General features: G+C 44.9%; 1 protein-coding gene across 1 annotated transcript; it reads right to left on the reverse strand.

Annotated features, from left to right (window-relative positions):
- Nucleotides 1–1,716: 1,716 nt before the first annotated feature.
- Nucleotides 1,717–25,737, reverse strand: LOC120034662 (bifunctional 3'-phosphoadenosine 5'-phosphosulfate synthase 1). Its single transcript, XM_038981259.1, has 12 exons — nucleotides 25,509–25,737; nucleotides 24,697–24,811; nucleotides 23,941–24,176; nucleotides 23,533–23,671; nucleotides 22,272–22,390; nucleotides 21,852–21,965; nucleotides 21,544–21,655; nucleotides 18,957–19,162; nucleotides 14,463–14,598; nucleotides 14,078–14,346; nucleotides 7,948–8,177; nucleotides 1,717–3,427 (listed from the first exon to the last, which is right to left on the reverse strand). The coding sequence occupies exons 1-12, from the start codon at nucleotides 25,569–25,571 to the stop codon at nucleotides 3,286–3,288; spliced, it is 1,881 nt and encodes a 626-aa protein (XP_038837187.1). The 5' UTR covers nucleotides 25,572–25,737; the 3' UTR covers nucleotides 1,717–3,285.
- Between the last annotated feature and the right edge of the window lie 388 nt (nucleotides 25,738–26,125).

The raw sequence follows: 26,125 nt of genomic DNA on the forward strand, positions 1-26,125 counted from the left end.
GGAATCCATGTAAGCGGCAGAACCTTTTGGCGATGGAGAGGGGGTGTGATGTCATCATATGTGCCACGCATGGGTCACTGTGCATCTCTATGGACTGGAAAATCTCTGGGATAGCAGAGATATTGGTGGATGTGCTAGAGGAGGAACAGAGCATGTCTCTTTTCACATCAATCACAAATGGCATTACAGTACATTAAGCTTGCTGTACTATGGCATCTTGTTGCATTGCCAATGAACACCTAGTTGATCCGCTGGCCACTGGTTATATGGAAGTCCTTAGATGTTACTTGATTTGCTTCTTTGCTTATTGCATTTGCCTCCATTCTAGTATATGCAATGCCATTTTCTAAACTGCTTTCAAAGTAGATATACCACAGTATAGCACCTCCAGTCAAGTCTAGCAATCTCAAACTGTACTGTACATAAAACTGTCTGGAAACAGTTTCAGCAAAGTTGTTCTACAGTTTTAGCCAAGATCACAAAAAGTAAATGGTGAGACTAATTCAAGTCAATATGAAAAAGTGATATAGGTGAGGTGAGTAGACAGACAGGTACATGGCACAGTAACATTAGTAGAAGCATTAACATCTTTCTAGTAGTATATTTTGGGCTGGCAGCCAGCCATGTTGTAAAGGAATACTCTTTGGCAAATTTGATGAAATCAGAGATGACAAAAGTTCAAAGTCACATCTGATTAAAGGTAGAGCCATCTGAAAAATTGTCTCGATTCTTCATACAGATGAAAAGGAGTGATAGATGGTATAATCACTTCTTATACAATGTGTGTGATCCATCTAAAACATCACAAGGGTTGAAGGGAATCTGCAGTATAACTCTGCACACCTGAATCCCCCCCCCCCAAAAGAGAACTACACCCCCTCATTCCCTCAGAGAAAGTTAAAAGGACAACCGAAATGTAAGGCAAGCTTCCCAATCCCTACAGCATTCCTTCATTTACAGCTAAAAAAACAACAGCACTCCCTTTGAAGAGGTATCGAGGTCCGAGCTTGATTACCATTTGAGATTGAACAAGGTCTGGCAACGTGGTGTAGAAAAATGACTGCTGGCAGGCAGGTCTTTTGGTTACGGAGGTCTCCATGAGGTGGATTAGATGGAATATCCAGGGTCCTCCTGTCTGAGAGGGGCGACTTAAGGCCATGCATTAACCCTGTGTGTTCCACTTTCACAGGGCCCACACATCTGGGCCACAGCTGGGAGCTGGGACGGTGTGTGTGTGTGTGTGTGTGTGTGTGTGGCGTGTGTGACAGAAACAGAGATGGAGGGAGAGACAGAAGGAGAGAGATGGAGCATGAGGGGGTTCTTTACCGTGATTGAGCAGTGAGCACAATGTACCGGGTCTGAGAATATTAAAAACGAATGGAAATTCCTATTTAAAACGTGTGGACGTGAGGCACTGAGACGTACAACAGGACCAGTTGAAACATTACAGGTTGTCACACATACGTCAGCACTATATGTGCCTGATGGGAGATGGCAGGGTATTTTAACGGTATACATTGGGAATGAGATCACCTACTCTGGTTTAAGTCAGTAAAAGCTCATCAATGGTAGTTCTTTTTTAAGCAAATTAGATTTTGTTCTGAGTTAAACATGAATTCTTTGATGACACAGTATATTTGAGAGTCTGGAACCATTTTATTTATATGTAGCTATCGTGGCCTGTGGCTAACCAATAAAAAATGAAAATACAAAATGTATCCATTTGCTAAAAATGGTTTATTGGAGAACATGGACAATAATATATAAACCGATATCTTTTCTTCCGGCCATACTGGCAGAGCAGACCCATGTTTGTACAGTAGTAACCAAATGGAAAATATTATAACTCAGTACAAAGAATATTAAAACTAGCAAACAAACTAAAAAATATATAGTGACAGACCACAGGGGGCTGCTGAGGGGAGGACAGCTCATAATAATGGCTGGAACAGAACAAATGGAATACCATTCCACCTATCCTGCTCCAGTCACTACCACCAGCCTGTCCTCCCCAAGTAAGATGCCACCAACCTCCTGTGTGATAAACATCAACTAAAAGCATAAATACAGATAGTTCCCTAAAACAGTCATAGGTGGTAAACACTTCACTACATGCTACATCAAAATAAAAAGATAACACATCATTTATCAGTATGGAGAAATAAAGCTGATGGTAAAACAGGAAGTATTTCTAAAGGTTTAGTCATTAGTTCCGGTCTCATCTGCTTTGCAGATCGGTTCCTGGATCTATTGGACCGCTTTAACCTAACAGAGGCAAGTGGGAGAATGAACAGGTGTGTGTGTGTGTGTGTGGGAATGCAATGTCTCTGTGTGAGAACGATTGACAAAGACAAGGCACTCAACTTGACCTCAAACTCCAATTCAAACCACAGTTCCAGGTCAACAACCTCAGATGACAGTTACCCACATACTGCAGCTACACAGCGATGGCTTGTTTTAAGATCACTAAATTAGTCTAAGCTTTCCAGTAACTTATGTGAAGTGTGCATGGGGACAAAGGGACAAAGCCCAACTCAAAATAATCAATATGATCACGTTAGCCATGGACACGTCAGAGTGCTAGGAAACATCACCAAGAGGGGCATTGACTTCCTACATGTATTCATCCTCAACTAAACCACATCTTGTTACATAATGAGGAACCGTTTTGCATCATTCTCTAAAAAAGACAATCTTTGCCTCTTCACACCTTTTAAAATGAACATTTGAACCCACTTCCAGTTTAAAACACATTTAAAAATACTGATAGTTGCACAATTAGAGAAACCAATTTCTAATGGTGAGTTTAAATAAAGTACATACTCAGTGTGGTAAGACTGAAGCCCCGTGGCAGTAGCAGCAGAACGAGAGAGGAGAGGAGAGAGGAAAGTAGAGGAGAGAATACAGGAGAAGGGGAGAATAGAGGAGAGAATACAGGAGAAGGGGAGAATAGAGGAGAGGAGAGAGGAGAGGTGTGTGCGTTGGAGGTTGGAGAGGGACATCTGGAGACGAGCCACAGCGCAGGGAAGGAACGATAGCTATAGCTGTTGAGTGGTCCTCGTATTAATCTTTTAACTGTTTTAGAGGAGATAGCTGTGTCGTATTCATTAGGCACCAAACAGAGGGAAACAGACTGAAGCAGGGAGGGACTATCTGGACTTGTCCAATGACAACCGCTTGTTTTTGTTTTTCTTGGTGAGAAACTTTTGAAAAAGTTTTGCTATCGTGTCCCCTAATGAATACGACCCTGATGTTCCCCATTTTGGCCTTTGACCACATTTGACCTTAGGTAGCCTTCTCCAGGGACTGATAGTACTCCACCAGTACAGCCCAGGCTTTGGGGGCCATGAAGCCTTCCGGCGGGTTCTGTCCTTCGCGAGCCATCTTACGCATCCGTGTCCCTGAGATGAAGTCATAGTCTTGATGGCTGAAAACAAAATGAAGGAAAACAAATGTAGAAGGTACCGTCTCATTTCAACAGCCTGACCCTGAAATGTTTTTTTGGTAAGTGAGGAACGATCTTCTAACTTAATGGCATGACCAACTAAATTCAAGGACACTTTAGGAAGAGTTCTTTGAGGGAACTTCACAAAATGCACTTCATATGCTTGAAAAAAAGGCCATGTATTTCAGTAATTGAAGTAAACACGCACTCGAGCCCCCTTACGCTAAGGGACTTGGTATATCATAAGAGCCTCAGACACATGAAACAGCAGTACATAGAGAAGTTGCTTCAAGCCAACCTAAACGTCAGACCTTCACCATCAAATTCAAACCGTCTGTTAGACTTCTCAGTTTAAACAACTGGTTCAAAAATAAACACGGGCAAAAAAAATGTCTAAACACAGCTAATTAGTCTCAAACCAAAATGAGAAAATTCCTGTAAAAAACAGACTAGTCTAAATACAATCTTCCATGACTCCGCCACACACAAGTAGGGGATAAATTAAATTTGACAATGATTAGATTCATTAGATACTACTGTAGATTCCTTCATTTAGACAAAGGGGGTAACATTCAAGCACATTCCTTCTCTCGCCACCGTTACAATGCACTTTCCTCATAATAATCACATTTGTCAAATGTGGTTTCGTTTCTCAGCGGTTTGCGGTCGTGTGGACTGATGTGCGCAGCGGAGCGTCTTGTACGGATTTGTACTGTTAGCGCCGCAGCAAGAGCCACGACGTTCCCACACATTAAACCTTATCATGGATTCCTGACCAGCAGAGTCCTAGTAGGATGTAAACTCCAGCTCCACATGTTCTGCCAGTGTCCTCTCCCGTCTACCTCACTCCTGAAACTATATATTGAAGCTCGCAGACAATTAAGGGTTGGTTTGGGGTTCTTTTTCATTCAGAAAATGTCACTTTTTCCCCTCCATTCTTGAATTGGACTTTAAATTAGTCAATGAATCTAATTTTTTTATTTCACCTTTATTTAACCAGGTAAGCTAGTTGAGAACAAGTTCTCATTTACAACTGCGACCTGGCCAAGATAAAGCAAAGCAGTGCGACAGAAACAACACAGAGTTACACATAATAAACAAGCCAACAGTCAATAACACAATAGAAAAAAAAGAAAGTCTATATACAGTGTGTGCAAATGGCATGAGGAGGTTTGGCAATAAATAGGCCATAGTAGCAAAGTAATTACAATTTAGCAGATTAACACTGGAGTGATAGATGAGCAGATGATGGTGTGTAAGTAGTGATACTGGTGTGCAAAAGAGCAACAAAGTAAATAAAAACAATATGGGGATGAGGTAGGTAGATTGGGTGGGCTATTTACAGATGGACTATTTACAGATGGACTATGTACAGCTGTAGCATTCTTAAGGACTTTGTGGGTTCTGGGTTATCTATTCATTGAACCCACTTGCAGATGTAAATCAGCTGTTTGCTAAATCTGGTACAATGTATCATTTCTCAAGTGTCCTGGTGTGTTTTTGTAGTACATGGTCCCTGTTCAAATCAACTGAATAGATCAATTAAATAAACTCCCTAATTCCTCCCCTAGTACTGCTGAGTTATCCTCATGTTATTGTCCTCTGCCCAACAGTGAGTCCTGAGCCTGCAGTACAATGCAGACCAGACTGACAGCCAGGGGGCAGTACCCAGATCGTGTATGTCTGACACTCCAGGTGTGCCAACGAGTCAGCTCCCGTTTCTCCATAGGCAGTAATGGGATCACCTTCCTCCTGACCTCCGTAATGCAAACCCACTGTTGAACACATCTACTACTGTATTCTCCCCATACATTACTGTATTCTCCCCATACATTAGTGACTTTTGCACTGGATAATCACACCTTTTTATCAGATTGTCCTATTTTCTAATCAGATTTATTGCTCGGGCCATGGGGCTAACACTTGCAGTCTGGCTGGGAAGAAATAAACATTCTAGAATTGCCATCCAGTGAACCTGTTCTACTGTATACTACGCTCAATGTGTTCTGGTCCTAAAACTTTGATGAAATACTTTGATGAACTCTGATAGTGGAGGACTTGTATTCATTACAATAGGTGGAAATGACAGGGCAGAGAGAGAGAAATAGACACAGAGAGAGAGACACACACAGAGAGAGAGCGAGAGAGAGAGAGACACACAGAGAAAGAGCGAGGGGGGGGAGAGAAAGAGCACAAACTCCAAACTCGGAGGAACACTTAATATGCGGTTAAATGAGAAACAGCTTGCGCTGATTTTAGCCATTACACTATAGAGGCAGACTTTAAGGGCGATCGTTGGCAATTAGGCCTAGCATCTATATTCCTCTCACATTTGGCAGCGCCGGCCGGCACAATGTGCACAAGGAGTGGTCGAGAACAGACGGAATGCCATAAATTTCACAAGGCGCCAACCAGAGCCTTTGAAATTGTGATTTAGCGTTTACCCTCTTTCTCTCAGCTCTCCCTAGCTGCTAGCCTAGCACTGATACGGTCAGAAAGAGCTAGTCAGCGCGGCTTTGAAATGTTCTGGCGTAGCTCTTTTCGGGTCTTCAGGTTTCATATTAATAAAAACAACACAATTGAGCTGAAATGAAGTCGCCTGTTATATAATGTTATTATGACAGTCAGAAAACGGACAATTACTTTGCTGGAAGGAGTAGAATATAACGGGGTGAAGTTTCTTGACAAGCCAGACTGCTGACTCGGCAGTTCTTAAGGGGGCTTGTTGAGAAGGACACAAGGGGAATTCTAGTAGTGGTGACTAGACCTTTGTCCCATTACTCTTACATTTCCACTGAGTCACACTGCAGAATTATCTCACGCTTTAGCAGGAAGATTTAGTGCTATCCAAACGGTCTTATCCAACTGTAAAACTAGTCCAAAAACACTGGATAATGGATAGTTCAGCCACTCGAAGTAGAAGACAAGTTGATAGAGAAATACTCATTGATTGTTCCTTTATGACATACCAAATGGTTTTGGAGTGAGCCTTTATCAACATACTTGACTACTGGTATGGAAATCCAGATTATACATAGAATATAAACAGCCTTGTCAGTTGTGGCTCTTATTGTCAAGCAATTCTCCTGCTTTCAATCCAGGAAGGAAAACTCTGTGCTCCATTTCTGAATCCCATGCCTAGGTGAAACCTAACTAGGTGTGGGGAAATATTTCCTTTCAGACTAGTTCTCCTGGCGATTGTGATATTCCCCCCCGATATACAAATACTATATTTATCTTGTCAACTCAATTTATTCTGATATCAAAACATGCGCCATGGAAAAAAGGGTGTACTCCACCTTCTGATCAATCAGTTCCTACTTTTTAAGTAATCATATTCCTTTAATCAGTCAGATCAGTTTTCAGTCATGACATTCTAAGCCAAACATGGCTATAAAGTGATAGCGTGGACGGTATTAAAGCCCATAGCACACAGAGATTGCACGATCTGTGTTAGTCATCGGCTGCAGTATCCGTATACAGACTTTTTACAGACTTTAATTAATAGCAGTTCTCGGTGATTTCCGAGCGACTTCAAAAGCTCTGAGAAAGCCACAAAACTTTGTAAAGAGCATAAGAAAGCAAAGAAGTTCCTGTTATTCTTGGCTTTGCCATTTGCCGTAGATAAGGAAGAAAAACACATGGGAGGTTTCAGTGGAGAAGCTTAATGAATGATCAATTTGGGTTATTGGAGTTAGGCATGATAATGTTTACAGGCTGTGGAACAACATTCCTGCCACCGATGAAAAAAAAGAAAGAAAAAGAACCGCTCATTTGTTTTCCGTTGCAAAACGTTTTTATGTTGTATGTCCTCATGAACACACCCTGCTTACCCACGTCCAGACTGTATGGCAGAATATACACGTTGCTAGTATTTTGATATCTAGGTAAAAGTGTGACTGAATGTTGACTAATTCTGATTGGTTGAGAAAGGTCACCATGATCTGTATGACCAGGACTCATCATCATGATGCTGACTTAGAAACATCTTAAAACCTTCAAGAAAGTAACATTTGGACTTCATTACATCCGTTGTTGAAGAACACTGGTATTACGAGTGACATCCACCGATTACATTCTTCGAACCTTAAGAATAGAGATTTGTTTATAAAGACACTCATTATGGGGCAGCAGGTAGCCTAGTGGTCAGAGCGTTGGGCCAGTAACCGAAAGGTTGCTAGAACCAATCCCTGAGCTGACAAGGTAAAACTCTGTCGTTCTGACCTTGAACAAGGCAGTTAACCCACTGTTTTTAGGCCGTCATTGTAAATAAGAATTTGTTCTTAACTGACTTGCCTAGTTCAGGTTAAATAAATAAAAATTAAAAAATTCCACTGGGATTAATCATCCTGTCCTTCACGCAAACACAAAATGGCAGACAGACAACACACAATAAGGAGATACACTTTCTACAATATAAAGCTGATCTACCCCCCCTAAAAAAAATACAATAAAGAGATAGGACGGAGACTGAAAAACAAACGATGAGTGACAGGGCTTACTTCTTGGGGTCGTAGAAGTCCATGGCCCTCTTGGCTTTGTTGTAGGCGGCCACCTTGAAGGGTACAATTTCCAGGGTGATGAGTCCAGGCGCCATGGTGAGGACTTTAGCCCCATGGGTTGGCTCGTACAGGTCCTTGCCCGTGGCTGGGTGGGGCATGCCCGCCGGGTCGCGACCCACGATGTAGAAGTTGGCGCCGGCCACCATTCGTGCTCGGCAGTGCCACTGCACCTGTGGTTTTATGGTAAAAAAATAATAATTGCTTTAGTTACTCAAAACTAAATGTCAACGCTAAATGTTGGCATTTCCAATGGAAAAAAATACTAGCAGGTAATTCTAATTTAGCGCCAAATCTACCTGTTAGCATTTACAATGGGAAACCCCCTCTGGTCACTCAGAGAATGAGAACGTTTAGAATGTTTTACTGGGAAGCCAGGAGAAGGGGAAGTGGTTGGGCAGCTCTTTCAGTGGGTTGGAGAAACAAGGAAGCCAGGAGAAGGGGAAGTGGTTGGGCAGCTCTTTCAGTGGGTTGGAGAAACAAGGAAGCCAGGAGAAGGGGGAGTGGTTGGGCAGCTCTTTCAGTGGGTTGGAGAAACAAGGAAGCCAGGAGAAGGGGGAGTGGTTGGGCAGCTCTTTCAGTGGGTTGGAGAAACAAGGAAGCCAGGAGAAGGGGGAGTGGTTGGGCAGCTCTTTCAGTGGGTTGGAGAAACAAGGAAGCCAGGAGAAGGGGGAGTGGTTGGGCAGCTCTTTCAGTGGGTTGGAGAAACAAGGAAGCCAGGAGAAGGGGGAGTGGTTGGGCAGCTCTTTCAGTGGGTTGGAGAAACAAGGAAGCCAGGAGAAGGGGGAGTGGTTGGGCAGCTCTTTCAGTGGGTTGGAGAAACAAGGAAGCCAGGAGAAGGGGAAGTGGTTGGGCAGCTCTTTCAGTGGGTTGGAGAAACAAGGAAGCCAGGAGAAGGGGGAGTGGTTGGGCAGCTCTTTCAGTGGGTTGGAGAAACAAGGAAGCCAGGAGAAGGGGAAGTGGTTGGGCAGCTCTTTCAGTGGGTTGGAGAAACAAGGAAGCCAGGAGAAGGGGAAGTGGTTGGGCAGCTCTTTCAGTGGGTTGGAGAAACAAGGAAGCCAGGAGAAGGGGGAGTGGTTGGGCAGCTCTTTCAGTGGGTTGGAGAAACAAGGAAGCCAGGAGAAGGGGGAGTGGTTGGGCAGCTCTTTCAGTGGGTTGGAGAAACAAGGAAGCCAGGAGAAGGGGAAGTGGTTGGGCAGCTCTTTCAGTGGGTTGGAGAAACAAGGAAGCCAGGAGAAGGGGGAGTGGTTGGGCAGCTCTTTCAGTGGGTTGGAGAAACAAGGAAGCCAGGAGAAGGGGAAGTGGTTGGGCAGCTCTTTCAGTGGGTTGGAGAAACAAGGAAGCCAGGAGAAGGGGGAGTGGTTGGGCAGCTCTTTCAGTGGGTTGGAGAAACAAGGAAGCCAGGAGAAGGGGGAGTGGTTGGGCAGCTCTTTCAGTGGGTTGGAGAAACAAGGAAGCCAGGAGAAGGGGAAGTGGTTGGGCAGCTCTTTCAGTGGGTTGGAGAAACAAGGAAGCCAGGAGAAGGGGGAGTGGTTGGGCAGCTCTTTCAGTGGGTTGGAGAAACAAGGAAGCCAGGAGAAGGGGAAGTGGTTGGGCAGCTCTTTCAGTGGGTTGGAGAAACAAGGAAGCCAGGAGAAGGGGGAGTGGTTGGGCAGCTCTTTCAGTGGGTTGGAGAAACAAGGAAGCCAGGAGAAGGGGGAGTGGTTGGGCAGCTCTTTCAGTGGGTTGGAGAAACAAGGAAGCCAGGAGAAGGGGAAGTGGTTGGGCAGCTCTTTCAGTGGGTTGGAGAAACAAGGAAGCCAGGAGAAGGGGGAGTGGTTGGGCAGCTCTTTCAGTGGGTTGGAGAAACAAGGAAGCCAGGAGAAGGGGGAGTGGTTGGGCAGCTCTTTCAGTGGGTTGGAGAAACAAGGAAGCCAGGAGAAGGGGGAGTGGTTGGGCAGCTCTTTCAGTGGGTTGGAGAAACAAGGAAGCCAGGAGAAGGGGGAGTGGTTGGGCAGCTCTTTCAGTGGGTTGGAGAAACAAGGAAGCCAGGAGAAGGGGAAGTGGTTGGGCAGCTCTTTCAGTGGGTTGGAGAAACAAGGAAGCCAGGAGAAGGGGGAGTGGTTGGGCAGCTCTTTCAGTGGGTTGGAGAAACAAGGAAGCCAGGAGAAGGGGGAGTGGTTGGGCAGCTCTTTCAGTGGGTTGGAGAAACAAGGAAGCCAGGAGAAGGGGAAGTGGTTGGGCAGCTCTTTCAGTGGGTTGGAGAAACAAGGAAGCCAGGAGAAGGGGGAGTGGTTGGGCAGCTCTTTCAGTGGGTTGGAGAAACAAGGAAGCCAGGAGAAGGGGGAGTGGTTGGGCAGCTCTTTCAGTGGGTTGGAGAAACAAGGAAGCCAGGAGAAGGGGGAGTGGTTGGGCAGCTCTTTCAGTGGGTTGGAGAAACAAGGAAGCCAGGAGAAGGGGGAGTGGTTGGGCAGCTCTTTCAGTGGGTTGGAGAAACAAGGAAGCCAGGAGAAGGGGGAGTGGTTGGGCAGCTCTTTCAGTGGGTTGGAGAAACAAGGAAGCCAGGAGAAGGGGGAGTGGTTGGGCAGCTCTTTCAGTGGGTTGGAGAAACAAGGAAGCCAGGAGAAGGGGAAGTGGTTGGGCAGCTCTTTCAGTGGGTTGGAGAAACAAGGAAGCCAGGAGAAGGGGGAGTGGTTGGGCAGCTCTTTCAGTGGGTTGGAGAAACAAGGAAGCCAGGAGAAGGGGGAGTGGTTGGGCAGCTCTTTCAGTGGGTTGGAGAAACAAGGAAGCCAGGAGAAGGGGAAGTGGTTGGGCAGCTCTTTCAGTGGGTTGGAGAAACAAGGAAGCCAGGAGAAGGGGGAGTGGTTGGGCAGCTCTTTCAGTGGGTTGGAGAAACAAGGAAGCCATGGCACAACAAGCACGTTGTGGTGAGACCGATGGGAAAAACAGCACTTGATTACCTTGACTGATTCGTAATCACGTACGGTGGAGCACAATTACCCTAAATACGAGTGGACATTGCTCTCGCTGCTACCGCCGATGGACATGGAAGCAAGCCCCCTATAATTACATTACAAAGCACTTTCTTCAATAATAAACAGCCAATTACGGTAATGACGTTTGGACAGGAGTGCTCAAATCCCCCCGAACGGAGCGCCCACCGCCGACATGCCAGAATCCGGTTTTACAACACATTACAGAAACAACAATAAACTGAGCTCTTGAGTGGAAGTTTCAAATGACTAAAGAAAACAAGACTTCATTCTTTTGGCCTATCCTACTATTTAACCACCCATACGCTCCCATCCTACTTTTAAAGTTGGAAGTCTTCAACCTTAAAACGCTAGTCTTAAACTAAAAGGCCTTGATGAGAGAACAAAGGGAGTTAGGAGAAGAAAAAAGTGAAAGTTAAACTCTGTAGGCAGTCTGGAGAGGGAGGGATGGAGCGCATTGTTTTGTTAGCTGGTTGCCAGGTTGGAAGCGAGTCTTAAGATGGACACTCAGAGCCATGTGAACCCACTCCCTCCAACCTGGCAGCTATTCTATTTTTATGCCCCTCCCCGGCACATGTGTACATATCCTACTGTGCCTTCCCTGTATTTATATTCCTGCTAAATGTACTAAACGTTTTATTTTGTATTATTCTTAACTTGCTTCCTCTTAACCTCATCATGTGGCATCGTGGATAGGGAACCTGTAAGTACGCATGTCATTGTACTGCGTACCGTGTGTATCCTGTGCATTAAGTGCCTTCAGAAAGTATTCACACCCCTTGACTTTTTCCACATTTTGTTGTTATAACCTGAATTTAAAATGTATTAAATAGAGATTGTGTCACTGGCCTACACACAATAACCCATAATATCAAAGTCGAAATGTGTTTTTTTATTTTACTAACTAAAATGAAAAGCTGAAATGTCTTAGGTCAATAAGTATTCAACCCCTTTGTTACGGCAAGCCTAAATACGTTCAGGAGTGAAAATGTCACATAAGTTGCATAGACTCACTGTGTGAAAGTGTTTAACATGATTTTTAATGACTCATCTCTGTACCCCACACATAGAGATAATTGTAATGTCCCTGAGTCGAGCAGTGAATTTCAAACACAGATTCAACCACAAAGATCAGGGAGGTTTTTCAATGCCTCGCAAAGAAGGGCACCAATTGGTAGATGGGTAAAAATAGAAAAAGCAGACATTGAATATCCCTTTGAGCATGGTGAAGATATTAATGACACTTTGAATGGTGTATCAATACACTCAGTCACTACAAAGATAGAGGCGTCCTTCATAGCTCAGGAACTGCTCAGGGATTTCACCATGAGGCCAATGGGGACTCAGAGTTTAATGGCTGTGATAGAAGACTGAGGATGGATCAACAACATTGTAGTTACTACACAATACTAACCTAATTGACAGTGAAAAGGAAGCTGTACAGAATAAAAATATTCCAAAACATGCATCCTGTTTGCAACAAGGCACTAAAGTAATACTTCAAAAAATGTGGCAAAGCAAATCATTTGTCCTGAATATGTTTGGAGCACATCCAAGACAACACATCGAGTGCCACACTCCATATTTTCAAGCATAGTAGTAGCTGCATCATGTTATGGTTACGCTTGTAATCGTTAAGGACTGGGGATAAACCTAATGGATCTAACTACAGAGGAAAACCTGGTTCAGTCTGCTTTCCACCAGACACTGGCTGATTAATTACCTTTCAGCAGGACAATAACCTAAAACACAAGGCCAAATCTACACTGGACTTGCTTACCAAGAAGACAGTGAATGTTCCGGAGTGGCCGAGTTACAGTTTTGAATTTAATCTGCTTGAAAATCTGTGGGAAGACTTGAAAACGGTTGTCAAGCAATGATCAACAACCAATTTGACAGAGCTTGAAGAATTTTGAACAAAATAAAATGGGCAAATATTGTACAATCCAGATGTGTAAAGCTCTTAGAGAATTACCCAGACTCACAGCTTTAATCACTGCCAAAGGTGATTCTAACATGTATTGACTCAGGGGTGCGAATACTTATGTTAATGAGGTATTTCTGCATTTAATTAATACATTTGCAAAAATGTCAAAAAACACATTTTCGCTTTGTCATCATGGAGTATTGTGTGTAGATTATTGAGAAAAAAATCTATTTAATCCATTTTGAATTCAGGCTGGAACATAAACATTTGGAATAAGTCAAGAGGTATGAAGACTTTCTGAAGGCCCTGTATGACAAATAAACTTGACTTATGATGGATGGGAATATAGCATATGTAGTCAAACGCACATAACATTTCATAGGGTGTTAGATGAGGCCGGAAAATCATTCATCTTCTCCTAAAATGTATGGACCTGGACTGATCTTAAGCCTGTTGTATTATTTCAGGGTGAAGAAGTATTTTATTATTTTATGGGTGAAGTCCATCTGAAGAGAAGGGATCACTACCTCGCTATCCAACAAAGGTGCAGAAATGACAGAGAACAAGCAGCAACTCTTGGAGGACAATGGAATTACATTAAAACCTTTATTCTCAGAAGGCTCCAAAAAAGCAGAAACGGGTTGGTTCTACTTTTAACAATGAGGATGCTTTTGTGGTGCATTTGATGTCAGGCTGTAAGATCACACAGACAGATGATGGGCCTTTTCAGGCTGCATCGTGTTCCCCAGAACAGAACAGAGCTCAGTCTGGTCCCAATGATCGTCTCCCCATAACCCTGACGACATGATTAAAGGACAGCAGGAGACTTCAAACAGCTAGACAGGCATCAAGTACAAAGTGACAGAGATTATATTGAACTTTCTAAATCTGAATGTAAATTGCCATCCATGTTAGATTAAGCTGATTTCATAAGTCACGTGTGGACCGTCCCATCATATTACATCACAGTGACAGTCAGGCAATTTAAGTAGCTTCCAGTTCTTGAAGTGTACTCCCAAGTGTACTCATTACTTTGCCTTGTGTTACAGACTTTGTCAGGTCCATAGAATCCATAGAACGGACTTGGCTGCCAGTCCTCCCATTATTTCAACCATTGACTTGTATAGGGAAGCCCGTTCTATGGGTTCTATGGTCAGGTTACTGCTAAGCTTACCTCAGTGGGGCCGGCGTACATCATGGGCGACGGGAAGATGGCCACGATGGTGTTTTCGGGTTTCAGCACGCCCTCGTCCAGCACGGCGGCGTGCTGCTTCATGCGCCACTCCAACGGCACGTCGTCGTCCTTGGTCCAGCCGCCCAGCGGGTGCAGCAGTAGGACGGGCCGGCGGTAGCCCCGTTCGATCAGACGCTTGTGGGTGTCCTGCATGAGGAGGGCGTGGCCGTTGTGCACCGGGTTACGCAGCTGGAAGGCAAACACCGCGTCTGGAGGGAGAAAGAGGTCAGAGAAACACTGATTTAGATGCTGCATCTTTATTGAGACATCCTGGTTTTCTTAAACAGAGAGCGAGAAAGAGAGATGTAACTCTCTCTACCGTTACCTGCATTCATCTCCTTGAACTTGTGTTTGAGCTCAGTGGGGGTGAGTCTGTACTGGTCCAGGCCGTCGTTCCAGCTGATCTTGTCCAGGACCTGCAGGTCTCCTCCTACCAGCCAGTCTCCACTCTCCATTACCATCTGGACCAGACAGAGAGACAACACTTTGACCATTAGCATCATACAATACTGCACCCACTTCACTGTGACCCATATATTTTCCAGGGTTCCCACTTTTCTAAAAATATTTTCCCAGGACATTTCAATGACCTTTTTACCAGAACTTATTTCAACCCGGGTATTGTGCAGATCTGAAAAGACTGGATAGGTGTAAGCAATATGGTGAACATTTCAGCCTATCAAAGAAGAGAGAGGTGCAGTAATGACCATATTGCTTATAACTATCCAATCCTGTCAGAGGTACATGAAGAGCCTGTGGCTATGGATTCATTTGAAATTGATGCTAAACAAGTGGCTTCTCTAACTCCTCTACCATGTTCATACTGCAGTTATGACAGCCATCAAGGACTGTTTCAAACAGTAAACCTCCCCAATCTGGCAACCGCTGAAAGAGGGGCGGGATTATGGATAAATCAGTAACAGCCCCCAGACAACTTTAAATACAACATCTAAAAAAGTTGAGACTCCAACAAATTGGAACCCAGTAAGAATGAAGAATCCCCTTTATGCCTTTGACCGCATCTCTCTCGACTTTAGCGAAAACAACTCACGAGGAACACAAAATATGACGTGTAATGTAATCCACAATGAGACACCATCCATGATGAGCTCATGGACCGCATTGAAGCCATTTTTCCCCTTACAAGGTTGTTCTAATGTCCCCAAAGTACTGCTAAACCCAGGCACAGCCAGCTTTGTTTCAGGCTATAACTCTTGGTCTGCCTTTCTGGGCATTTACTACTGGTGCCTGTGCTGTAACCACTGGGCTCTTTATGGAGTACACTCTGCAGCGGAGGTACTAAAGCCATTAAAGCATCAGGACTATGGATAGACTATGGCAGGACCAGGGGTCCAGAAGCATATACACTAATGTGTCTTATGGAGATGGCTATTCAATATTACTCAAGGAGTTGAAGTTAGAAAACAATACCAGCCTACTAGTGAGCAGTTCTGATGTCCCATATACAAATGGTCACAGTGGCATGTAATGGTTTGGATTTAAAGGGGGTGGGTTCCTATGGGTGTAACTATGGGGGCTGAGTCTTAGATTTCACAGACTATAATTTATATTCTGAGGAGGATTCCACAGTAGCACTGACTGTTTGACAGACGTTGGTAGTGCATTTGGCCCAAGTCTTTGTAAGTTGTAGTGGGACGTCTTTCACAACAGAGATGGAGTATGTATTATCCGCAAGATTATATACACTGCATATATCTTCAGTGTTCAATAAAACACAGAGAGAACCGAAGCTGCTAAAACTCTGCCCTCGTGTTGTTATCATCAATAAGCCAGAGAGGAAGGATGGATGGAGTTCAGTGTCACGGTGTGAAGAGGTGCCTTTCACTCCACTTGATCCAACTAGTCTGATCTACTGGCTCCAGATCAGTGGCAGACGAATAACCCTCACTTTGGAGGCAGAGACATGAAAGACCTATCTGAGGAAAACGGCTTCAATTCAAATCCCAAACACACAGTAGATCTTTTAAACATTAAGATGGAAAATGATAGTAGAATGCTAGCTCAGGGGTAACCCAAAGCTGCATTTACACGATAATACACACACTGTGTTTTAGATAAGGGGACTCCTGCTAAATGAAACAATTCAGCATGCTGTAGTTTCCGTCTCCCTGGCGGCCCGGCCAGGAGTAAACAGGAAACGTGGATTGACCGCGACGTAATACGGAGCAGCTTATCCCTAGTCTCAGAGAGAGACGGAGACGGGATGAGGGGCTGCCGCCTGCGAGGGGTGTGTTGACGGATCGGCTACAGCGCAGGGAGTTAAAGTGTGTGTGTTAAACGAGTGACACCTTAATCATAGCAAGCTGGACACACACATAGCAGAGACAGGATAGCACCGCTGGAGAAACAGAGTGAGTGACAGGTCTGGGAGAACCCACTACCCAGCATGCATTGCCTGCAGCAGGGCCAGAGCCGCCAGACACAGACGCACTAGAGGATTATGGGTAGCTGATGGCCAGCCAACCACGCTGCTTTCTTGGTAAACTGACAGTGCCTACAACTGAACACCAACCCAGAATGGATAACAGAGACGCTGAAGATAGTGTTGACTGTTCAACGTTGTTGAATTGAAGGGCATTTTGAGTGAAACAGGAGATGCAAATTCACAGCATCTCACCCAGCCAATGACTCAACAGGGCTTTAAAATGAGCCACCGTGGTGTTAGTGTGTCTGTTCAGTGGCTTTAGAATGAGCCACCGTGGTGTTAGTGTGTCTGTTCAGTGGGTTTAAAATGAGCCACCGTGGTGTTAGTGTGTCTGTTCAGTGGGTTTAGAATGAGCCACCGTGGTGTTAGTGTGTCTGTTCAGTGGCTTTAGAATGAGCCATCGTGGTGTTAGTGTGTCTGTTCAGTGGCTTTAGAATGAGCCACCGTGGTGTTAGTGTGTCTGTTCAGTGGCTTTAGAATGAGCCACCGTGGTGTTAGTGTGTCTGTTCAGTGGCTTTAGAATGAGCCACCGTGGTGTTAGTGTGTCTGTTCAGTGGCTTTAGAATGAGCCACTGTGGTGTTAGTGTGTCTGTTCAGTGGCTTTAGAATGAGCCACCGTGGTGTTAGTGTGTCTGTTCAGTGGCTTTAGAATGAGCCACTGTGGTGTTAGTGTGTCTGTTCAGTGGCTTTAGAATGAGCCACCGTGGTGTTAGTGTGTCTGTTCAGTGGCTTTAGAATGAGCCACCGTGGTGTTAGTGTGTCTGTTCAGTGGCTTTAGAATGAGCCACTGTGGTGTTAGTGTGTCTGTTCAGTGGGTTTAAAATCATCACACCGAGTTGGGCTGCAGACAGTACAGCACTACTCCAGCTCCCTGTGTGTGTGTGTGTGTGTGTGTGTGTGTGTGTGTTCAGTGGGTTTAAAATCATCACACTGAGTTGGGCTGCAGACAGTATAGCACTACTCCAGCTCCCTGTGTGTGTGTGTGTGTGTGTGTGTGTGTGTGTGTGTGTGTGTGTGTGTGTGTGCAAACCCACACTAATCCATAATAACAATGGGAGCCCAAATTGTCCCGAGACAGAAAGCAAAAATAACCCTAGCCCGGCTCCTGCCACCATCAGTCTTGAAGATAGGGTTTCAAAAATGCAATTTCACAATTGTCCTCCCCAGTTATAGATCTCCAGTCCTGTTGTGTGACGTGGCGGCGTGTGTGTGACTGCACTTGTGTGTGCGATACAGCTTTCCCAGGTCTGAACTCTCGCCACGGCTGGCTGGCGCCTGTAGTTTTTTTAAAGCAGGGGGGTGGGATCATTTCAGGACGCCATGAAGTCTACCTGAGCACCCACTGATATAATAACAGTCCAGATCAGACAGAAACCATTGTTGCCATCTTTGCTCAGGTATATTTGGAATGGATGAGGTGGGTGGCTGCTGGCGAGGGGTAACGTGTTCAGCAGGGCCAGCTCCAAGTCCAGGACAGCTTTACTAAAAGCCCTGTGTAAATAAAAGGCAGTTTGAAGGGGCCAGATGGAGAGAGGGGGCCGAGAGAGACTGCGCTCCAAATAAAACACATGTGCCAATTGAGGGCGGTCCGAGGGCGATGGAGCGATTACACAAGCACTTCTGACAGGGGAAGGAGAGCAGCAGCTCCTTCCTTTACAACACTACTCCACCTTATTCAGTCCTTCCATAAGCAGCACTGAGGAAAAGGGTCACCTAGGATCTGTCTTCTATTAGAACGAATGTGTGTGTGTGTGTGTGTGTGTGCAAGGCCAAGGGGAGAGTTGGTTGGATATGGGAAGGGTGTTTATCAAACAGCACGTTAAGGGTAACCATCTCAGGGGCCATGCCTGCATTGTTCAGCATTATCACCAGGGTTCCATTTCATCATAACTATCAGTGGGACATTCTAAACAGCTCTGGAGACTGTGTAGCCGTAACAGAAGGTATGGGTGTATGATAATAAACGTGGTGGAGGGAGGTGTGAGAACTCCAAGGCTCCTTCCTCCCTGTCACATCACATAAACTGTCACCTGAAGCCGTCACGAGCACCGGTTTGAGCCAAACAAAGATAAGAAACACTCATAGGAAAACAAACATCGTCGTTTTGACATGTTACATGACAGTTAAATAGTGTCAGTTTTCGTCGGATAGTCAAGACACCCCTTGCTGCGCAGTGTAACGGTCCGTAGCCCCCCTGCTCGTTTATGTGATAGGGTCCCTGGAACTAACCACTGACCTTGATGTAGGAGTGTTACGCAACAGTTTTCAACGTTGAGAGCTTTTGCGGGCACAACACCCCTCGCGGTGCAGTGGACCGGACCGTGGCTGCCCTGCCTGTCTATGTGGTAGGGGTCTCTGGAACTAACCACTGACCTTGATGTAGGGGTGGTCCTTGCAGGTAGTGCCCCACTGGCGGGCGCAGCGCTCCTCCTTGCGGTGCTCGTAGAACTCGGGGTTGCGGAGGATGGCCACACGGCGGCCCTCGTACACCAGGGCCATGGCCGTGACGCCGTCCAGACGCTCCTTGTCCGCCCCCGACACCGGCAACACCACCGGCACAGACAGGTTGATGACGCCACCTAGGGGACAGGAGGGGAACAGGTGGGTTCATTGAGGGGGTCAGAGGTTGAATAAAGGAAAGGAGACATGGAAGGTGGCCATGTTAGTGCTTTGAGACACAGAATAAGTCAACGTCAGACTGCTGACAGAGGAAGTTGATAAGTCAGAAACCAGACAGCCCCATCAGCAAAACTGCAGCGTCACTAACTGTCTCTCTTACGATAACTTCAAGTACAGCCTATCTACTGCATACTATGCCAGGGAATATTTAGACATTTAAGATATACGAGGTGATTAGGGAACAAACACCATCCAGTCTTGTGCATTCAGGTGGTTTCTGACCCTCGCAGAAAGAAAGAAAGAAAAGAAAAAAAGAGAAAAAGAAATGGAGAGAGAAAAGAGAGAGGCCCTGTGTTGACATGATGTTGGCAGATTCATTCAGCCCTACACCTTGATTAAACCAACATGACCAGCACGCTTTTCACATCCTATTGGATCAGATGGTGTGTTGCTGGATGGGATGCCATTGCTGCCAACCACCCCGCCACCACTCCTTCGTCCTCTGTCACAGAGTTAGCACACACAGCTGCTTTCAATAAGACACGTGAACACACACATGCCTGCTGTCCCAGCCTGGCCCATGCCAAACAAGGAGCTGGCACAAACACATAACACAGTCATCTACCAGGGAAATGCTGGTGTCCTTGTCAATCCTACTAACTGGGACTCCAAATCAGGGACGGATTACAATGAAGTGAGTAGTGTTGCAAAATTCCGGTAACTTCCTCAAAATTCCCTGGTTTACCAGAAATCCTGGTTGGAGGATTCCCATATTTCCTGCTTATTTCCTCGTAATTCCAGGAATCTTCCCACCAGAATTTCTGGAAAACCAGGGAGTTTTGGGAAAGTTAGCAGAATTTTGCAACCTTAAGTGAAAGTGAGGGTAAAAGGATCATTTAACTACAAAAGTTCTGTTATTTAAATGAACAAATGATCTGAATTCTATCCAGTCACGTTTGGTTCAGTTGCGATTGTGTGGAACAGAAGCTCCTCCAGCTCTGCAAGGGTCATCCACTATAAAATCCCTAGAAGGAACTGGAAATAGACAAATTATAGTTTGTGGAGGCAATCAATATTGAGGCTTCATCCTTTTCCTCCGCTCACATTTCCCTCGCTAGGACAAACAAGAGAAACCCGAGTGAGGGCACATGGACACGTCATTCAGCGTTCTCTACCAAGTACACAGGCCCAGTTCCGTTTATTTGCCGCAGCATAGAGTCACCATTAGCTCTGGTTCAAAACATATTGGAATTATATCTAAAGAAAAACCAAACATGACCTGATCCAAAAATGACTCGTTGGTGCTGTGAAGAAGAGAGAGTTGTTGCTGTAAGGAACACCTGTGATATCAGACAGCTAATGAAACACTGGCTTGGTTATCATTTCTGTTGTTTAACACATTTTTATGCTGCGTGTGTGTGTGTGTGTGTGTGTGTGTGTGTGTGTGTGCCAGTATGTATTGGCAACACATCACACACGTCGCCTTAAGGGTCAGTGTTATGTCGGCAATAAAAGCAAATTGACTCTTTTTTGGAAATTCAAACGCTGTGTAGGAAATTGGTGTAATTACACAATTTCACCAATACCAAGACTGGGCCCCGCAGCGTTCCTTCAGCCCAACTCAAAAGGTACCGGTTCTATTTGTTTCCAGAGAATTAAAAGTCTTGAGCCTGAAGTGTAAAAGGATCACGATGACTCAACACAATAGCATGGTAAGATTATCCCTCTGATTCTTTCATCTAAAAATCAGACTTTTGATGAACTATAATAACTCATGTATTCGATCATGTTGAGGTAATGATGAGCTAATCAAGACCACTTGTAAAGTTCCAACTACCTGCATGTACATATTACCTCAATCACCTCGACACCGGTGGCCCGCACATTGACTCTGTACCAGTACCCCCTGTATAAAGCCTCGCTACTGTTATTTTACTGCTGCTCTTTAACTATTTGTTATTTTTAACTTAACACTTATTTTTCTTAAAACTGCATTGTTGGTTAAGGGCTTGTAAGTCATTTCACTGTTGTATTCGGCCATGTGACAAATAACATTTGATTTGATCTGAACATGTCCTTTTGAGAGCTTTCATCTCCATCTAGTGGTCATTATAGAGCATTACATCCATCAATTTATTTGACCTCAAGAGAAATACACCTGTATTTAACACTGCACCTCCTTCTCAAAATGTCAGTGAGAAGTGAAGAGAGGATTAAGGCAGGCAGACATTTTGAGAAGTAGGCAAGGAAAGGACTCTAAGGCAGACATTTTGAGGAGAGGACAAGAGGAAATCAGGGATCAAGGAAAGATTATTGAGAAAGGGCCATGATGCCGCCTTACCGTCCAGCAGACAGTCAAAGTGGAGACACTGCAGGAACTCCCTCTCCCTCATGAAGCCGTTCAGAGGGGTGGCCCAGCCCTCAGCAAGCACCTGAACCCACTGCATGTCCACCTGTGGTCAAACAGCGGTCAATCAGCACGCAAATAACGATTCAACAGCATTCAAAGTGTGGTCGAACATGGATCACACTTTCAGAAATGTTCCCTTATCACTTTCACATAGGCCTTTAGAATCTATCCATCCCCCGTAGACTCTCGGAAAATACCAGTAGGTGTTAGTAAAAATGGTATTTGATGAGAACGGTTACCTTTCCAATCTGCACAGCAGGTAGTGTTTCAGCATCCGTCTTGGCCAGGTCCAACTTGTTCTCCACTACGTACAGCTCCTTCACTTCATAGGAAGCATCCACCGGCACTATATCCTACAAATATTCATTCATTATACCAGTGAAAATGCACAAAACATTATGGCAAAACGAGAACCTCCAAGAGGTTGATCGCGTTGGATAAGAATTCAGGGGTGTGAAAGTGGGGTTATACAGCTGTGAGGCGTTAGTATTTTGGAAATGTGAATCCCAATCTGAAAGTGTGACGACACTGCCCTCTAGTGGTGGAAATTAAATGTGACAGCATGATTCCATGTTACAGGTTTCAATTAATCTGTTCATATCAAACGTCATCAATGGATGGATGGATGGATGGATGAAAGAGGAGGTTGTTTCTCTCACCTTCTCATGTAGCAGGTCAATGAGCTGCTGTATAGACTCGTTGACACTGCAGGTGTCAGTCTTCAGCACCAGCTCTGGGGCCTCTGGTTTCTCATACTCCGAATCTATCCCAGTGAAACCTGACACATGGAGAAAACAGTCACAATTCATTCATAGAATAGATAAATCAGTCCCTCAATTGGCACGAATGACAATAGCTGAATATGAAACAATATGTAATTTGCAGAAAGGTTGTGACTTCATTAAAGTTGCAGGGAAGGTAATATCTATCCACTGAGTCAGTGGCTCACAAACGTCATCAGTTATTGTACCACCAACTTAATTGTGCTCTTCCCAGAGTACCCCTGAAGTACCCCCTCATGTGCATTTGAACAGAGTCTTCTCAAGTACCCCTATGGATAGACCAAGTAACCCCAGGGGCCCCAGTACCTCCGGTTGGAACCACTGCACAAGTCACACAAATTAACTGAAATCTAGACAGGCTTGTTTAAAAACATGGTTCACACAGCTTATTATCCAGCTTGGCGTGACTTGAAGAGACAAGATTCTTAATAGTGTGGTCTGAGGACGCACTCGAACTGGGCTGAATCCCACCCCATCCCCCCATTCAATTAGTCACTCTACTACCTGACATATGACACCTGGTAGATCATGTCTTAAGCTGTCCAACTGGTCAACTAGGCTTCACAGTATATCGTCTCATGCCTACAGCTCAGAGCTTAGCATGAAGGAACCTGCAAGTGAGCATTTCATTGGACTGTGTACACCATGTGGATGATACTGTGCACACACCATGTGGATGATACTGTGCACACACCATGTGGATGATACTGTGCACACACCATGTGGATGATACTGTGCACACACCATGTGGATGATACTGTGCACACACCATGTGGATGATACTGTGCACACACCATGTGGATGATACTGTGCACACACCATGTGGATGATACTGTGCACACCATGTGGATACTGTGCACACCATGTGGATACTGTGCATATGACAAATGAACTTGAACTCCGAGCTCAGCATGGTGCACTAGACTAGATGAAGATCTTGTCCCTGCAGCTTCCTTAGCTTGTGACTCACTGTTTCACTAAGCGATAAACGAAACAGCACTTCCTCTGGTCAAAACCAATACACTTCACATGCTTTCTCTAGTGACTTCTCTCTTCTACTTTTTCATACTTACTAATGCTATAAGAGTTATGGTAAAATGCCTATATGTATAAGCATGTGTTATTTATCTAGCCTTACCTCTGATCTCTCCAGCCCTGGCTCTCTTGTAGAGGCCCTTGACGTCTCTCTGTTCACACACGTCAAGCGGCGCGTCCACAAACACCTCGAAGAAGGGCAAGCCTGCAGCCTCGTGGATCTTCCTGGCGTTCACACGATCCTGGACGATGGGGAGACAAACAACGGGATAGTTAACTCCTGACAATGGTATGATGATGATAGTGTATTTGAAATCGTCAACTGGGAATTACAGGCAAAACACAAGTAGCAGCATATTAACTCTCTCCATCTTTCTTTTTGCTCTCTTTCATCTTCCCTTTCTCATGACTTGTCACCACTTCCCCTCCGTCTTCCTATATCCCCTTCTATTCTGTCTCTTCCTCCCTCTCCTCTTTCTCTCACTTGTTCCCCCCATCCCCTCTCACTCACCCGTCCGTAGGGAGAGATGAAGCTGGCGATGCAAACGAGCCCTGCGTCGGCGAACAGGCGGGCCACCTCAGCTATACGCCTGACGTTCTCCTCGCGGTCCTCAGGGCTGAAGCCCAGGTTCTTGTTTAAGCCCTGGCGGATGTTGTCTCCATCCAGCGAGTAGCAGGGGATGCCGTGGCACACCAGGTACTCCTCCAGGGCCATGCTCACCGTGGTCTTCCCAGCCCCAGACAGACCTGGGTGGGAGAGAGTGGCAAGGAATAGGTGTTGATGGTGGTTGGTCAATATTAGTATTGAGTGTAGCCAACTAGCTATACCCCATTTTAGCATTGCGTCAATATTAGCATTGAATGAATGAGAAATGGTGGCCGTCAATATTAGCTTTGAAGCCATGATAACAAATGGTGTTTGACAATATTAGAATTGAAGGCAGAGCGTGGATGAATGTGATGCATTCTTTAGAAACGCTACTGTTGATTGAATGCTAATACTGTCTTTTGGTAGTACTTAAAACCTAAATACATCAGTAAATCTTGTTCAATGGTGAGTGAATATAAAGTGACTGAAAGAAAGGCTTAATAAAACATTTGTATTTCTTTGAAGACTGTAACTGACGATAGCCTGGTCCCAGATCTGTTTGTGTGGTCTTGCCAACTCCTATGGTCAGTCTCACAACAACCAATGACCCTAGGAGTTGACAACACAGCCCAAACAGATCTGGGACCAGGCGAACTGAACTTTAGTTCTTCTGTATACCTGTGAGCCAGACAGTGCATCCACGGAAGCCCCCTCTCGTCCCCACCACCTGACCACGCTTGTTCCTGCTGACATGGTGAGCCTGGTAGGTCACATTAGTCGCCCTCTGCATTCCCTGCAATCACAATATTCTTCTGTCCTTTAGTTTCATATCAAATTACACTGACTTAGTCCCATTTGTATTTGCAGCTAACACTGACTGTGACTTTGCAACATACAGAAGTCACACTGACTTGCACAGAGTCCAGGACAGGCACATTTCTTACTCATGAAGCAAAAGGTCATCAGCAATATTATGACAAAAACGTTGAAGGACTGGTTTGCACCTAATGTACAGTAAGGTGACATAGGCCTACATTCCAATGCATGTGCTCGGTCACTAGGCTCCTGCTGAGTAGATTAGCAAGAAACATTTTGAGTCACACAAAAATGTACATCAAGGGACACGGGTCATCATGATGACGACAGATCATTTTGCAGCAGATACAGGATCTTATAGTTAGCTAGCTAACTGCAGTTACTATATAGGCAGAACAGCTTGCTCCTGGAATGTCGTGCAAGCTATAGCTTGCTACAAATGGCTGTCTGTCTGGCATTTGGTGGCAAGACTAAGAAGCTAACTAGTTGCATTTCTCCAATCATAGGAACACGGCCACTCCGCGCAGCTAAGAAAGTATTGCATCATTTAATTATAGCAGTAAATGTTTTACTGGGAACAGAAATTGCAGTAACAAGAGACAACATTGATAGTTCAGCAGCATATTGTTGACGTGGCAGCGGTCGTCGGGGTAGGAATGTATACAACAACCCACCCAATTCTCGCTGGACGCGTTGCTCAGCTTCGGTTTCTTGTGAGAGTTTCCGGAAGTCTCCATAACGGTCTATAATGAAAGCTTTCGTCACCGGTTACGGTATATGCGACCTACTAAATCAATTACTAACGCCTTATCTTTTTACGGACAGTTATCTCTTTGAATGGAGGAACCTCAAACAGGAACCGAGGAGGACGACCAGCGTCATCAGAATCGGAAGTGATGTATATCGGCTGGTGAACTGTCTGTTCTTTGAAAACTGATTTGGAATCAGTTTTATCCGCGCAAGTCTCAAACGACACCGTGATGACATCTATGGATGACATAGCTAGATTACATAACATATCCTGGACCAGTTATTAATTACCTGTGGTGTGCATCGCGGAGATAAATACGGAATGCACATTGGATAAAACACATATTCATATTAGACATTTTAGTTTGTTGGCTCCAGTTCGATTTTTTCCCAATTCAATTATATGATTGGAAATAACTTATTTAAATAACTATATCACGTACGGTGGCAAATCCTACTCATGAAAAAATACATACAAAATATTATCCAACATTTAAAACAATTATCGTAAAGACAGACTTGATTACAAAACATTAAAAGC

The sequence above is a fragment of the Salvelinus namaycush genome, chromosome 42 (assembly GCF_016432855.1).
Source record: "Salvelinus namaycush isolate Seneca chromosome 42, SaNama_1.0, whole genome shotgun sequence".
Lineage (NCBI taxonomy): Eukaryota > Metazoa > Chordata > Actinopteri > Salmoniformes > Salmonidae > Salvelinus > Salvelinus namaycush.